General features: G+C 38.6%; 1 protein-coding gene across 2 annotated transcripts in view; it reads left to right on the forward strand.

Annotated features, from left to right (window-relative positions):
• The window catches only part of SEMA3A (semaphorin 3A), a 251,245-nt gene that overhangs the window by 198,811 nt on the left and 36,062 nt on the right, over window positions 1-16,372 (forward strand). For both annotated transcript variants that reach the window (XM_075024731.1, XM_075024732.1), the window contains 4 exons: window positions 13,350-13,492; window positions 14,653-14,767; window positions 14,861-14,930; window positions 16,008-16,152. In XM_075024731.1, coding sequence (XP_074880832.1) covers window positions 13,350-13,492; window positions 14,653-14,767; window positions 14,861-14,930; window positions 16,008-16,152 — 473 coding nt within the window. The remainder of the gene's footprint in view (window positions 1-13,349; window positions 13,493-14,652; window positions 14,768-14,860; window positions 14,931-16,007; window positions 16,153-16,372) is intronic.

A 16,372-nucleotide genomic window follows, 5' to 3' on the forward strand; every position in this document is an offset into this window, starting at 1 on the left:
CTTCTGCTCTAGCCATCAATTTAATGAGTGTTGACCCTGTCAATACCAATTTCCTCTTCTCAGGCCACCACGTTCAGAGTTTGGTGGGCATTCAATAGAGATTTACTGTTGACTGGGTAATTTGAGTTCATGTGTGTGGTGAAAAATTAGTGAGGAGAATTACCCAGAAAAGTGGATGCCATGACAATGCATGTCACCATGGTGTGACCAGCTCTGCTGACATAGGTTTCAAAAGCTCTCCCCCTGTGAAAATGGGGCCTGTTTGCAAATTAATTAGTTTCTGGCAGCAGCTTGATTGTTGACCCAAAGTTTGTAGAGTGGAAAAACAATCAGATTAGTGTGTTCAATATAAAGGCCCAGCGCGGCACTCAAGTGCAGTTTGCCAAACTGTTGAAGCCATGAATAGAGTGAAACAAATTCTTTTTTGAGAAGCCAAGGCAAAGGTTAAGTGTGATGTGACTAGAGCACGCTGGCCGCAGGGTGGTGGGGGGAGAATTAGAGGTTTCAACCACACAAAAATAGAGAGTGCTGAGCGAGTTGCATTGAGTTTAATGAAATTCACAGCTTCAGACGCAAAAGTGTTTGGCAGTGTTTTAGTCTGTGTTAAAGGGAGAAATAAGATGGCTTTGTTTTAAGAAGTTTTCTTTGTACAGCCATGTGGGACACCAGGGACTGAGCCTCTAAAGGGTATTAGAGATGCTTCCTGAGCCCCCACGCTGTTCTAAGCACCTGCAGACTTTGAGGTTTGTACCAGTTCCTCCCCGCCTCACACTAACTCCCTTTCTCTCAAATGATTCGATCCAAGTTTCCCATTCATCTCCTCCAACATTTGGGCAGGTTCCTTCTTTTAAATAGTGCTGGTGCTGAGACTCACGGGCAAACGTATCAGAAATCAACCCTTGCAAATAGATAGACTAGCTAAAACTTCTTATTCAGATACTGAAACAAAAGCTGGATACTAAAAATTACCACAGGTCAGATTTTTAGCTGATAATAAATGAGAATATTCCCAATGCACTCAAGAAAGATCTACTGATTTCTACTCGCTGCAGTGCTCAGCTCATTTCATTAATATGCTTTATTTCTTCAGTGGCTGTTTTTAATATAAATGTGCCCTTCATCATCCATTTATGGCATTCACTGTTATTTATGCCCTTATAATATTTCCCTTACATCAAACAATGCCTATGCAATTTTTAAATTATCATTTTCCCAGTATGAAAAATAGAAAGAAGGAAGATGCCAACAAATGTGGAGGAGACCGTGTTCACGGGCAGTTGATACGGTCTTCTCTTGAGCCAGTGTCTTGGCCCTGTTGGCCTGGATCAGATCACCTGACAGAACAAAGTGAATGGGAGGACAGAGCTCCTGAGCTGAAGATATGAAGGGCTCCACCACCACGTAGCCACCACTCCATCAAGTAACGAGCTGCCCAGCACACCCGGCAGAGTTAATGATGTGAGGATACGGCCCCGTAGCCTGTTCCTACCTCTTTCCCCCATTCCATAAAATTACAACTGTTAGTCTGCAACCTATACAAACTTTGTGATTTGTTCTTGGTAATGGGGCTGAACCTAACCCCCTTTACACTAACATTCCTGAACCGTGAATTGCTTGTCCCAAAAGGCATTCAGTGTTGCCTGCAATTAACACAACTGATTGCTCAAAGCCGGCACCTGATGTGGCACATAGCCAGCTGGAAACATAATTGGCTCCTTAGATGGAGAAACATCCACTTCAGAGTGGAGTTTGCGATGACGGAATTATTAGTTCAAAGTAAGCCAGGTATTTGAATACCTGGTCTATACATTAAAATCTCAGCTAGCACTAGACGCAGCTGAATTAACTTGCAGACTCCAAGTCTCCCTTTCTCTCTGTCTCCATGACTTCCCCTTCTCTTTGTTCATGAAATCGTGTAAATTCCAGTCTGAATGCTTGCAAGGCTAAGTAATTGCTTTTGTTCTTTGGGTTATTTAATTACAAATCTCAGTAGATGACAGATCCTCTGCACTAAAGGAAGACATCACATTTGCACAGTTACAGAATCCCAACACAAATGTGTGTGGCAAATCAGTGACTGCAGATTTATTCATGCCCTCTGGGACCTGCACTGCCTTTTCAGCTTAGCATGCAATATGATTTAAATTACAGCTTGTGCAGAGCTGTGCCTTGGGATTACACTCCATGTTTCCAACTGTTTATAGTTCAGTGAGCTTTAACCTCTGTGATTCTGAAAATTAAATAATGTCACGGCTGATATCAAACTGATGGCTGGTACTAGATTGCTAAATACTGTCTTGTATCGAAAGCCTGTTTTTACAACAAAGTGGAAACATCAACGTATTTAAAACTTTGATAACACATTCAGGTAGTTCCAGAGAACAATTCAAAAGTCACACTAGCAAAGAATGGCAAAGCTAATATTAAGATCTATTCTCAGGGATATATTCTGACTTCTGTATTTAGCAGAGTTATGGCTGTTGACTTTACTAGAGCAGGACTGGGCCTAATGTAATATTTGTGATTAGGTAGGCACAAAAAGCGTGTAAGATCAAGAAATGCAGATAGAGCATCTGTTGTAGTTAAACTCAGATCTGTTAATTCCTTGCAGCTTTTATAGTTTCATTATTTCTGAAATACTATGACATATCAAATCTTACATCTTGAAGACCTTTTTGTGCTGTAACTGTAGGAAATCTTAATATTTCGGTAACCTTTCAACAGAGAAGAGAAAATACCTAGTTACAAAACTATATTTAATATGGCATGTAATTTCCCAGCGGATCAGTTTTCATCCTTTTCAGGGTTTTAATTGATACAAAAGCTTTTAGTGATTTTTCTTCATTTACTTCTGTAAACCCAGTGTTTCCAGGATAGATGTTGTTCCAGTCCCACTTGAGCTACTTCACTGGGTTCCTCCCCAGGTTCCACCAGGCAACACCTGCAAAACAAAAGGATGAGGCAGAAGTCACCACCAGCATTATTTAGTCTGTAGAGCCTTATTCATGACCGTGGTGTAAGAAGAGAGAACAGGAAGAGAAAAGGACAAATGAGAGACAAAAGGGTACTTATTTTTCACTTGTAAAGGTAACATGTTTGACTAAATAACAGAGAAAATAAACAAAGCAGCCCCAGATACCATATTCACAGAACTGCAGTTATGAGATATGATGGACAGATCACACACACACAAAAAAAAAAGCTTGACAAATGGTTCCTTATTTGATGCCTTTAAGTTTTGACAGTGCAATAGATCCTGAACTTCCCATTTTGGTGCATTGCCAAAGTGGTACTTCTTTTTTCCCTTGATCTTTAGAGCACTCTATATTACTTATCTCAGGCTTCAATGCCTAGCTTTTACGTTTCAGAGTGGTGTCTAAAGTATCCCATCCCTTCCATGGACTTATATCAATCCTTGTCCCTGCTCCATATTTGACATAATTCCAGCTTTAATTTTTTTTTTTTTTTTGGTCAGACCTGATGGTAGAAAGCATTCTTTAAAAAAATATTCCACGGTTTCCCATTTATTACAGGACCTATATTTTTTACAGCATTTTATTCTTTTATTACTTTTAAAATACTTTTGCTAAACTTTCTGCTAATTCCTCTCCCTGCTGTTTATGTATCACAAGCATGTATGCTGCAAATTCCTCCCTCACTACTTTTAAAAAAATGCTGAAATTTTGGGTCTGATACAATGTTACTCCAAGAAGGTTTTCATTCTTAAAAGTCACAGTAATTACATCAAATATTTCTGAAATGCTGTCAGTGAATAAAAAAAGGAGGGCTTGCTTGTACAGAATAAAAGTACATACCAATTAAACAGAGTTTGAGAACAACTTTCTGACAGAGCAGTGTAAAAGGTAATGTTGCAAGACTTTTCTATCTCAAGCAACATTATGATTGTCATCACACCTGTGCTATCAAATACTTTCTCTCTCTTTTTTTTTTTAAATGAGCAGAACTAAGTTTCACACCATCAATAAACTAGTACATTATTTCAGTTGAGTACAAATCCTGTTAATAACTTATGTTGACTGAAGCTAAATTAAGTTGGAATCCCATATTATGCTCACATGACTACTGAAAGAGGTTGTCATAACTGATGTTATCATAGTGAATACCTCAGGCTGTGCTGAGGGGTTTTGCTTCCACTTACAGATGCCTTACTGCATTTTATGTTGCTGGGCTACACTGACAGATCAGTTAAAACCAGTCATTCACCCTGCCCTTTTTTCAGTCTTTGCTGCCATCCCTCATTAATCTTACTTTAATGGATTTTGTGTCAAGTTGCTTTACACTAGTTGTAAAAGTTAATTATAACAACAAAACCTTTTCCATAGTTTGACAAAATTACCTCAGTTTTGTGGCCAAATCTAAAGGATTTAACAAAGAAATTAAAGTACAGGAGATTGGATACGTTAGGAAATTTTTACAGGAGTGTTGTCTGCTGGATCACTCCTTGGGAAGTGGCTTGGGCTGATGATCATTTCCCGATGAATGAACATCCCTCACTGTGAATTGAGATGATGGCAGAGTCCTGTCCAGTTTTTTGACATGACATTGGGGTGGAGATTTTTACAGCTGCGCAAGCCCTTCCACACACTTCAAATTAAACCTGGCAATTCCAAAAATTTGGAATTTTTCTTCCTACTTTGAAAGTAGATGATTTTTGACACAAAGGCCATATTTGTTCACAGTGCAGGCAGAAAAAAAGTAATATACCTGGGGACAAAGGGTCCTGCTGAAGACAGGACTGTGTACCGATTTCTGAGAGAGATATCTGAAGAGTTTAGGTCTCAGGAGGTATACGGAGGCCGAAGACATACTTCTCAAGCCACTGTTGTTCAGTTTGGGGTATCATGCTTTTGCCAACCATACTGCTGAAGGCTGTCCCTCTTTCCCTTCAGTGAAATGTGTTCGCCTTGTTAATCCCCAGCTATTTCTCACACTGAGCCAGGGACTTGTCAGGAGTTTGGCTGATGGTGCTGCTGCAGCATGCTCTCTCTGCCTTCAGGACACTTTCTTGTACCCTCTAACTTCCAGGTTGCAAAGAGGAAGAATATTCCATCCAGATGTAATCACACGTCTCTCAGAATTCTAGAAGGCCTGAGAAAAATCACATTATTGGAGAGCAGCAGGTTTACTCTCTTGAGTTTTGGGTCAGCTACTATAAACCGCTTGGACATCTCCAGACACTTGGGCTCCACCTGTGAATTTTCAGAGCTTACAAAAGACAAGCCTGTAGCATGGCTTTGATTGCCAAAAGTGTGTAACATCCCAAATCAGAAACATCTTTTGTCTTCAGTGCCTCTATGCCCTACTTCCTTTCCTAATACATCACTTTTAAAAATGAAAACTGTGATATTTATTTTTTGTCACTCATCCAGAGCTCTAAAGATGTAGGTTACACAGTTAAGGCACAGGCTTTCCAGTGTTTTTATTTCTAAGCATCAATGTCAAAAACTTCAGATAAATGACTGAGAGAGGAAGAAACAGGCTCTTAGCTGGAACTCTCATTAGCTTTTTCTGCAGAGAGGTTAAGAAATACAGAAAATTGAGATTAAAGTATTCCTCAGTGGAGACAATATGCTGCAAGCCTTCCTTTCCATTCTGTGAAGGACACAAGTTTTCCCAGTTGCCCAGTTATTCTCTCTGAGGGACAAGTAAATCAGTTTAAAATTAACGGTGTTGATAGATATACAACACCTTAAGACATAGTCAGCAATGGAAAAGAGGTGTTAATTTTGGTTGTTGTTCTGTAAAGAGATAATAATCACCTCTTCCAAATTAAATATGGTGGGTAGATCATAAGCATTGTTTTGTGAGAAATCTAATTTACGTTGAGAATTAAGCTGTAATTTTACTGAACTTTTGTATTCACTTTTCTTCACCATATAATTAGTCATTACAGGGAATCAAAACTATTGTTGTCTCTTTAGAACAAAGCCTTCAGAAACTGATAATTGCATCAGAGATCGACATTTTCTTCCTTCTCCTTCCTGCCTGAGCTAAAATGTTACTCCCAAGAAACACTCATACGCCATTACGCCTCTAAGGCAGTGAGATGTTGGGGCAGCGGCACTGCCTGGAGACGTAAGCCTCGGCTGCTATTAGAGACTCACTTACACCTCTTCAGATGTTTAAGTGAAGTTTGTGCTCCCCTTAAGGTCATTGGATCCAGTGGCGCACGGGAGGGGGCTGGCTGTGGTGAGGCGTGGCAGCCCCGCCCTGCCCCGGCCCCGCCCTGCCACCAGCCCCGCCCTGCCACAAGCCCCGCCCTGCCACCGGCCCCACCTGCCAGGCAAGTGGCTGCTGCCTCTGCCTCCCCATCCCTCCCCTGGGCCTGCCGGGCTGCTGTCAGAGGGAACCTGGGTGTTCCGGAGGTGCACCCACTAGCTCAGTCCCCTGACTGACCTCGTAGAGTTCTTTCCTTCCTCCTAGAGCTGTCCAGCCAGCGTGGAGCTTCTATGCCTCAGCATGTTATTAACGCTCCGAAGGACACTTGCCCTTCTTTGCTCTTGCCCCAACTATAAATCAGTAATTCCTTAAAAACCCCTTCCACTTAGTTCAGATTTAACGTCTCTCACAATGAGAGTGATCCATAGGTGACACTCAAGGTCAAAGCACTGAAAAGGCACGATGACTAGATTCCTGTTGGTGTATATATAGGAGTAGCACTGAGCTGTGGAGGAGTTTACACGTGTAAAAGCATTGTGCGTCTTTTTTTATGGGTGTCTTGTTGCTTGTTACGTTGCTGTTGCATCTATGTATTGAAATGACAGAAGAGTGGTATGCTAATATTATTTTTAATACCTTTTATCCTTGAAAATCTAATCTCTTTATGTCACAAAAAATTCCCACAAGTCACCACTGAAACAGAACAGCCAGATTCTGCAGAGAGGAATTTTTTTTTCCTTAATTCTGAAAGAGTTTTGAGTCAGAAAAAAAAGAATAATATGAATGCAATTGAAATTACAAGAAGCCTTAGCTAAACCTTAAACTTATTAGCCCATATTATAATCTGACTGTTACCAAAATTACTTTTACTAATCTTTGAAAAATTTGAAAAGAAACAAGATATGACTTCTAAGAGGGAGAAACTAACTGTCATAGCTAACACGCTATTTTAAGATCATTGTTCTTCAGCATTACTCTGGCTTGACTCAAAGACAAACCGCTTGATACATATCATCAGTCTTTAAAACTCTTTCTGATAAGAATTTCCATTGCAACATCAATGAGTGACCATAGTGCTTCTTACCCTATGATAGCTGCTAAAATCTCAATTGTGCGTCACCTGCATGCTACACATCCACCTCTCCTTACCCATGGCTTTAAAAACAGTGTCTTTAAATCACATCTCTGTTCTGCGGTCTGTCCCTGGTACTACTCTCCATGTCAGCATCTCAAAGCAAGTTGCCACAAACCCCTCATATCAGCTCCATAATAGCCACAAGTTATCCCTTGTGCAAAGAGCATTCCCACCCTGAGGATGCGGTCTGATGCCCTCCGTGTTGTTGGGGAGCTTCACCGTCAGTGGTGAATCCATGAGAGCTCTGCTGCATTCGCCTGAGCCATCGGCAACAAGAGGGATGTGAAAGCTGAAGAATTAAAATGAAAGGACTTTGGAAGAACACCACTAAAAGCTTTGGTGTTTTGTAAACTACATTTGCGTGTGCAAAACCACAAACCAGCTTAGCTCTCATCACCATATACTAAAAGCTTTGTCCTCTGGTGACCTTGCCGAGCGTGCCCGTGGCAGTCGGCTCTGCTGTGCGCGTTTGTGATGGGTGCTGCAAGTCCCCTCTCAGCAGGTAGTAGAGGACTCGCTGCGACTGCAAGTTCAGATTTTCTGAGGACAGTGCTTGGCTCCCTGTGCTGGGTCTCTGTGGACGGGCACTGTATGTAGTTATGAAGTCCTGAGTAACTGTCTATTTTTGTTGTTGTTGTTAAATTTTTAATTTCAGCTTTCCTAGCCTTGTTGTTCTCCTCAGGGCCCCAGTCACCCTCCAGTACTTTTCATTAAATTATAGCAATTGCAGTTTTACTGAGCGTAAAATTTCCCTAGTTTCCTAGAATTTCTTACTGTGAACGGATAAATTAGTCATTTTGACCGTAAATACACAATAATAGGGGCATCCAGTTCAAACTCTTTACAAAACATTTCCTGAGAGAACTGCCCTTTGGCTCCTGTCAAGTGATGAAGAGATGACCCCAGCTTCTGTTCCTTCAGCTTACTCAATCTTGACAGCTAAAGGTAATTTCTGTGCCTTCAAGTTTATAGATCTTCATTAAAATGCTAATACAATTCAGTTAGAAATCCAATTTCTGACTTTTATTGTTTCTTGCTATTGGGGGGTGTGCGTGTTTGTGCAGTTGTTGCTGCTAAAGAGTAACATTTGTAAAAGAACGAATGCAGATCGATTTTCCTTAGCTTTTTCTCAACCTGAAGTGCTGAGACAAGCAAAACATGTTTCCATTACTTAACTAAGCAAACAATGGCATATAAATCATAGAGGCAGCTGGACCAAGGTGTCGTTTTCATAAAGAGCCAGATTTCTCGTGAAGGACAGTTTAATGGGCTGCTGCCAGTGAAATGTCTGCAGAGCTGGTAATTGCAGGAGGGCACACAAAAAGTGGTGCTACAAAGGTGTCGTGTGGGATCTGAGAAATAGCCCCACAGCCAAGACAACTGGAAAAAGGAGACTGAAAAAGGTGTGCGCTTTAATAATTTGCTTCTTGAGGGTGATTGTTTAAATAAAAATCTAAGTTTTTATTTTTAGCTTGTTCACATTGGCTGCAAGATCAGAGAAGTGTTTTTAGCTGTAATTTCATTTTGATCATGTTTATGCTGTGGCTTTGTTTCTCCTTTGATCATGCTTAAACATGTTTCAGACATGTTTGTTTGATGTATGCTGTTTTTTAAAGCACTCTTCCACATTGTCTGCTTGTGGTTTTTTAAAGTAATGAATCATTGCAAAATATTTGCCGTCAAATTATTTCTTAAATTCATTTTCCCAAAACATGCTTTCTGGACTTTTAGCCAATGGGAGACTTGCTTTTAAACAAGAAAGTGTTAAACTGATGTAACAGTATTTCTGAGTGCTTCACGGGTTGGAGGGGTCGCAGAAAACCCAAAAATTCATACACAGAAATTTGAAGTCATCCTATCTACCCGCAATAGCTGCAGCGCACTGACTTTTACAATTGTCACCAGTGGGTTTGGATCAAAGTCCCACTTTCCGTTCAGTAAAACTTGCTTGAAGTTCATTCCAGCACTTCTTTTGCGGCTGTGTTGAATGTATGAAATAGGTCAACCCTGACTGAATTATTTTAAACTTCCCATGGGGACCCCTTGATACTGAACCTGTTTAATTTTGCAGGGTAAGGCAGGGCAGTCTCAATACTTGAACATACACATTCATGGATAACATTCTTTCTTCTGCTGCATGGGTGAGCAATTAGGAGAGTCAAGGAGAAGTCCCTCATCTGTGGACAACATCTCCCTTCCCTTCCTCAAAGAAGAGCAATAAAAAAATGCTACATAGTCCATGGAGAGGGCTGTGTTGCGTGACTGCCGGCCATCTGGCTGATTGATTCATCATGAAGCTAAACAGTTAGTTGTAAGCACGGTCTGAAGCCCTGGAGTTAAACGCAAGTGTGCATCAAGCCTCAGGCAAGTCAAACAGCTCCTCTGCTAATGAAACAATAAAGAACACACTACAGATCACTAGTTCACACCACCCACTTCTTAGCTTTATAACCTACGAAATTATCAACCACATTTCTCTCCCTCTCTCTACATGGATATTCATGATGTTGCTTTTATCATCATTGTATTCATTCCAAAGAGAAATGAATCTACTTCTATATGCAGCAGAACACATGTAGCCTCTTCTTCCTTTATTTGCTTCATTGCGTAGACATAGATCTGTTATATGGAAGAGGGGGAAAAAACCAAACACCACCAGGTAACAAGAGCAAGGGCCCTATGACATGAAGAACCACTCTTTTATTGACTAAAACATATCGATTTAACCAGATGGCGAAAGAGCCTGAGGTTTGCTCAGTAAGAAACACCAGTGTTATTCAACGAAAACTGTTCCGTGATGTACAATGGATGTGTTCTAATGTGGGGCCGTGTGACTGCTTTATTTTCAGGGAGGTAGTTAGGATTATTAATCACTAATTGAAAATCTGAATTCATCCCAGATGAGCACTGGTAAGAGATTTATACAAAGCATATACACATGTGCTCTGGCTATGGTGTTAGTTATATCTGCCTTCCTCACACCCCTCTCCTCAGCTACCACTCTGACAGAATTATTTGAAATACATACTTTCAATTTCTTAAACTATTTTTCTATCATTCTGATATCAGTGCTGCTTTAATACTAGACTGTCTTACTGTCTCTAGGTTCACTTGCAAAATTATGAGAGGGAAAGAAAAGAATAATAATATGCTAACTGAGGGCAAGTTTATATAACCCATACTATATCAACAATATTATTGACTCAGATGGGACTCCCCACGGTATCTTCATAGGCCGATGTAAAGTTAGATTTTTGATGCCTGATAATATAGTGATTTATTTTAGAATTTGATATCTTGTGATTTACAAAACTCATTGCGCTAGAAACAAATCATTCAGCCATTTGGGAATGTACTTAGGTTTTGGTTGGATGATTTTTTTACCCTTTTCATTAAAACCTTAAGATTGTAAAAACAGTGTATTGAGACAAAAGGTTCTCCAGCTCCAGTAGCCCAGAACAGTCTCTACTAATGGGTATCCTCTTTCTCTGATGTATCCTTCCACAGGCTGCGATGCAGAAATTTTCAAGCTGTAGCCTTGTGTTTCTTGTGATACAAGTTGCATTCAAAGCCCTGGTAGATAGTATATAAAATAATAGATATTTACCACTGTATAATATAATCTAGATATTATTTATCTTGAGCTTCATGTCAGTGAAACTTGAAGGCTATTAAAGGCATGCTAGAAAGAAAGGAAATGAATTTAGTAGCTTAAGTTACTGGGGTTTAGGGTGGAGAGCTTAAGCTGCTTAAAGATTTTTGATGTTTTCAGATGTCTAAAAAGATTTATTTTAATAGACAATAGGTAATAAATACAGTTTCACAGAGATCTGTTTTGTGGCCTGTGATGTTCAGCTTGTTCATAAATAACCTGAAAAAGAGGTTGAGCAGCAGAATGAGAAAATTTTTCACACAATACTAAGTTATTCAGCATAGTGAGACAAAGGAATACTTTGAAGAATTACAAAAGGATCTTATGCAACTGGGTAGCTAACCAATCAAATGACAAATTAAATTATTCTTGATGAATGATGTAGTGATAAACCATGGGGAAAACCATGAGGAAAACATTCCTGTCTTCACATATCAAATGATGGGCTGTGGACTGAGCATTACCAATGAAGAGTGAGGTTCTGGGGTTATGGCACATAAAGTTCCATGAAAATTTCAGATTACTGCTTAGGAACTGTCAAATTCATATTAAGTGTTAGGAATTAATAGAAAAAGAACAGAGAATTCAACAAAAAGCATCACTATAGCCCTTGTATAAGAGCACAATTCATCCACATCTTGAACACTGTGGGTATCTCCAATACAAGAATTAAGAAGCACCAAATGAAGTTAGACAAGATTGACATTCAAAAAAATGAAATCAGAAGTAGGTTTTAGCTCACTAGATTGTGTACGTGAGGAACAAATTCCGAAAGGACAATATGAATGCTGGAAATTTGCATGGGTTCAAGAAGAGTCTAGACAGATAACTGGATGAACAGTCTATTGACTGTTACTAAGCACGTAGAAGGCAACCAAGCTCAGGGAATCAGCCCTCCTGAAAATAGTTGGAGGAAGGGAGATTGTTCTGGGAGAGTATTATTTGTACTTACCATATTCTTTCTTTGTCCCAGATAATTATGGACAATGTTGGAATCTGTATATTGATCTAAGTAAACCTTGGTCTAAGCCAGTATGGTAATTCTTGTGTACGGTGTATATATATATATATACACACACACACACACAGAGTACATGAGAATATATATACACTTACACAAAATTATGCAGTATGTACTCATATAATAGAAACATCTAAACACATACATGCAGATATATATAGATATATCAAAATATGTTGCTTACAAACACTGCCATCCTTAATAAGGCAATGGGTTTCACAGGACAGCTAGCGCAAAATGGCAAAACAAAGTACAGTTCATTATTTCCATGACTATACAGCAATAAACATACACTGAAAAGATGTTAATGCATGACACTAAAATAGCTTATAATTTCACATAGGAACAAGACTCTGAGCAGTTAAATATAGTTCACAGTTAATTATCCCAGCAGGATGTAAACTGGTTATAAAACAGATTGGTAAAACTGTTGGATATGCCTTCTTTTTCCAAATATAGTGAAAGATACCAGCTGAAGTATCTCTGTAAAATACAGTGATGAGCCAGATTCACCACTGGTATGAATTTACTATTATGATTTCTATAACATTCTCTCCCAAAACTTCTTTCCACCATTTTTTACATAACCAAACAGCATGTCTGCATTTTATGTGTTTTCATTGGTTGATGTATCTTCTTTATCAGCAAATAATGTTGTCACTCTAATTGACCTAGAAATAAAGGTTTTCTATGAAAAAAAATCTTTAAAAAAATGACAAGACGAGGTATTTCAACAACTTTAGCAGAAATTCACAAATGCATTTCTCTTCTGAAAATGAGACAAAAATGTTGGGGTTTAGGGTATCATAGTGTGGAAGTAGACAATATCAATGAAAACTGTATTTTTTAACTCAATTTTTTTGACAGTAACACAATAATGCTTTTCTAGATGTAAAAAACTTTCTTTATATGTTCTTCATTGTTGCTAAAGTTAGGAATTTTACATTTGTCTCAATAATTCTCTCATTTTATGTGCGACACATACAGAAAGATTACTGACCAAAGTCAAAACATCCAAAGAAACAAGAAAAATGTCAGTAGTAAATATGTGGAATTAGGAAGCCATGCTGTAATGTTATAAAACCATTTGTAAAGAGATTTCATGAATGTTTAATTGCTCCAATAATCATGTTAAGATCTGTTCATTAAGTATCTGTAGTAAACACCTCTATTTATCAAAGGTAAGAGGAATGTAAATACCTGCCACATGTTAATGGGTGGTGATGTACCTAACATAGATATATTTGCCATTTGATGCAAAGACTGATTCTTGGGAAGCAAAATCACAATCCATTTATACAAGGAAGGCAAGTGATTCAACTCATGGAGTAGTAACATGCACAACGGTTTTGTCTTCTCAGATCCTAGATTTATTAGTGCTCACCTGATACCAGAGAGTGACAATCCAGAAGATGACAAAATCTATTTCTTCTTCCGTGAAAATGCAATTGATGGAGAGCACACTGGAAAAGCCACTCATGCCAGAATAGGGCAGATATGCAAGGTAAAATGATGACTTCTTCATGTGAGATTGAGTACACTTGCAGGATGCTGTGCAAGTGGTGCCTGTAAACTATTCAGTATTAACACTGGCATTGTACTAATGCAGAGGTCATCCCAAGTGAAAAATAGTTAGGGGATAACACCCAAAATTATACTATTCAGTTCTTGTCTGTTTGGGGAAGATGACACAAACTACGATGTTTTGTTTAAAAAGTCATGGGCATCTTCTGAGGCTTAGAACATGTCTGCAAAAGAGAGAATCTTTTACAGGAAATGTGATACTTCCAGGTAGGCCAAAAACATTTGAAGAATTTACTTTTTATAGGAATGTTAAAACCTTTTCATTCCCACATTAGTGAAAATCTTTAAAACAGAGGTAAAGGAAGATATAAAGAAACAGTTGTTTAAGCTTAGCTGTAGAAACAGGCAACCATTCAGAAGACCCTTAATGACTGCAGATTGAATCATTCATCCACACTGATAAACATCCAAATATTTTTCTGACAGACTTTTAAAAATATTTCTACAAATGAAATTATATTAATAAATGTTGTAGCTTTGGCAACTATGATGCTTACAGTAAAAATTCATGTTAATCCATAAGCACAATTTCAAATTATCTCCTCAAATTCAGAGGTAGCTGCTTGAAAACCAATTACCCCATAAGTTTGGAGTCCTTGGGGCACTTTATTCATAAGTTTTGCAGCTATATAACTGATCCCACTGTTCTGGCATTTTTATCTACTTTGTTCACTGGTAACTTACATTTCTACTTTGTTGCTACCCAGTTAAGAATAATAAACCCCTTCAGCTTTACCAGGACATGGCAGCCTGGGACCTCTGGAGCAAAATATTCTGCCTGTCTCTCTTTCTCCAGTGTTATATATGTATTACAATATATAAAGATGTTTTGGGGGGTTTGTTTTGTTTTTTAAATTATGTACTACTATGAAATATGTTGCAATACAATGTAAAATAAAAGCAATTCAGAAGCTGTGTCTTTGACAACATAATAATGCTTTTGTATGTAGAAGGTGAATTCTTTTCTCTGTTTTCTGTAAGTAGTATCTTGCGGTTATTTGCTGTATTTTCTCTGTACTCTGTTGATACTTCAAACAAAGACTGTTTCTAGATATTAATGCAAAATACTTTTGTTATTAGAATGACTTTGGTGGACACAGGAGCCTTGTTAACAAATGGACAACTTTCCTCAAAGCACGTCTGATTTGTTCTGTGCCAGGACCCAATGGCATTGACACACACTTTGATGAACTACGTAAGTGGCAAAAATGGCTTTGAATACAAAAATTTGGGTATTATCCATATGAATTTAACTTAGTTTTCTTTTCCATCTCTTGTTATTTTACAGAGGATGTGTTCCTAATGAACTCAAAAGACCCTAAAAATCCAATAGTCTATGGAGTGTTTACAACTTCCAGGTATAGAACGTATCATTTTACTTGCATGGAAACTTGGGTGGCTGCTTGTTTTAAAGAGGTCTCTTTGTTAAAAATGTTTTTAAGAAACACAAAATTTTTTTAACCTTTGAACTTGAGAAGTCAGTGGCAGTAAGAAGTAATGAATTAGGTTTCTTTTCTTATGAGCAATGTACATCATCAGTCTGAAGCTAGTAATCACAAAGACTATCAGTTTCTCAGGCTGTTCTGGCTGTTGAATTGGCTTTTTATAGTGGGGATCAGAATTTGTAGCCCTTTCCACACAGACCTGGAAAAATAACACAAGCATAAATATGCTTGTTTGAGGGCAGGGTAAAACAGAAAATCTGTGGTGTAAGAAGTTGGCTACTCAAAGAGATATTAGTAAAAAATATTGCTGAAATCTGGAAAGTTTAATGATCTTTGAAAAAGTTCTGTTATTAAATCACATAGAACTGTGACTTGAATGTTTTGGTTTCATTGTGCTTTCACCAAGAACAGAGTTATACTTATAGCTTTGGCCTGAGGAAGGTTTGCAGTACTGGTTGCATTGCCACATTTATCTGTGAAGGTCAAAAGTTTTAGTTTCTAAACAGAAAGAATGTTTCTAGTGATAACCAGGCATGGAAAAGGGAGATTTACAAGTGCTTACTGTCTTCTGTAAGAAATCTCAAGGTAAGAAACAACACTGAAATTTGCGTGGGTGCTGCCCAAAAGACGGAAGCGACTGCTAAAAAAAATAGAAAGATGTGAAGTGTAGGAAAGAATGGAATAGTCCTCTAGGGACAGCCCTGTTGAAGTTTACTCAAGTCGGGGCTTTGGCCTTCTGGGGACAATATGTTTTAAATAGTGGAATAGCAGCCATCTGCTTAGGAAAATGTCTGAGAGATTGTATCAGTTATGCTGAACTTTCACAGGAGGTGAGTTAGGATTGCTCTTGAGAGCAAGTCAGAGTTTTGATAATCAGCACATGCAATAAATTAGGAAGCAACAAGCTGCTGTTCCCATAGCTCTTCCACTTCATTAAACCAACTGATAATTTAAAGAATCATATTTGCTTTCTTCTCCCCTCATTTTTAGTAATATCTTCAAGGGGTCAGCAGTGTGTACGTACAGCATGACTGATGTGAGGAGGGTATTTCTTGGTCCCTATGCCCACCGAGATGGCCCAAACTACCAGTGGGTTCCCTACCAAGGGCGAGTGCCATATCCACGGCCAGGAACTGTAAGTACCCTAAGAAAAACAGTAATCTAAAAAAAGAAAACTGTGGAAAATATTTTCACACATTACATGGTCTTTGAGCTGATATCCGGGAAAGAAACTGAAAAAGATAATGAAATGGATAGGGTGGCAGAAGGGAAAGCTAACAATTCCTCCAGATCCCAAAAGTACTAATTTTCTTGTAAAGAATGAAACTGCAATAGCAACTTCATTTGGATTTTAA

This window comes from Buteo buteo, chromosome 4 (genome assembly GCF_964188355.1).
Source record: "Buteo buteo chromosome 4, bButBut1.hap1.1, whole genome shotgun sequence".
Classification (NCBI taxonomy): domain Eukaryota; kingdom Metazoa; phylum Chordata; class Aves; order Accipitriformes; family Accipitridae; genus Buteo; species Buteo buteo.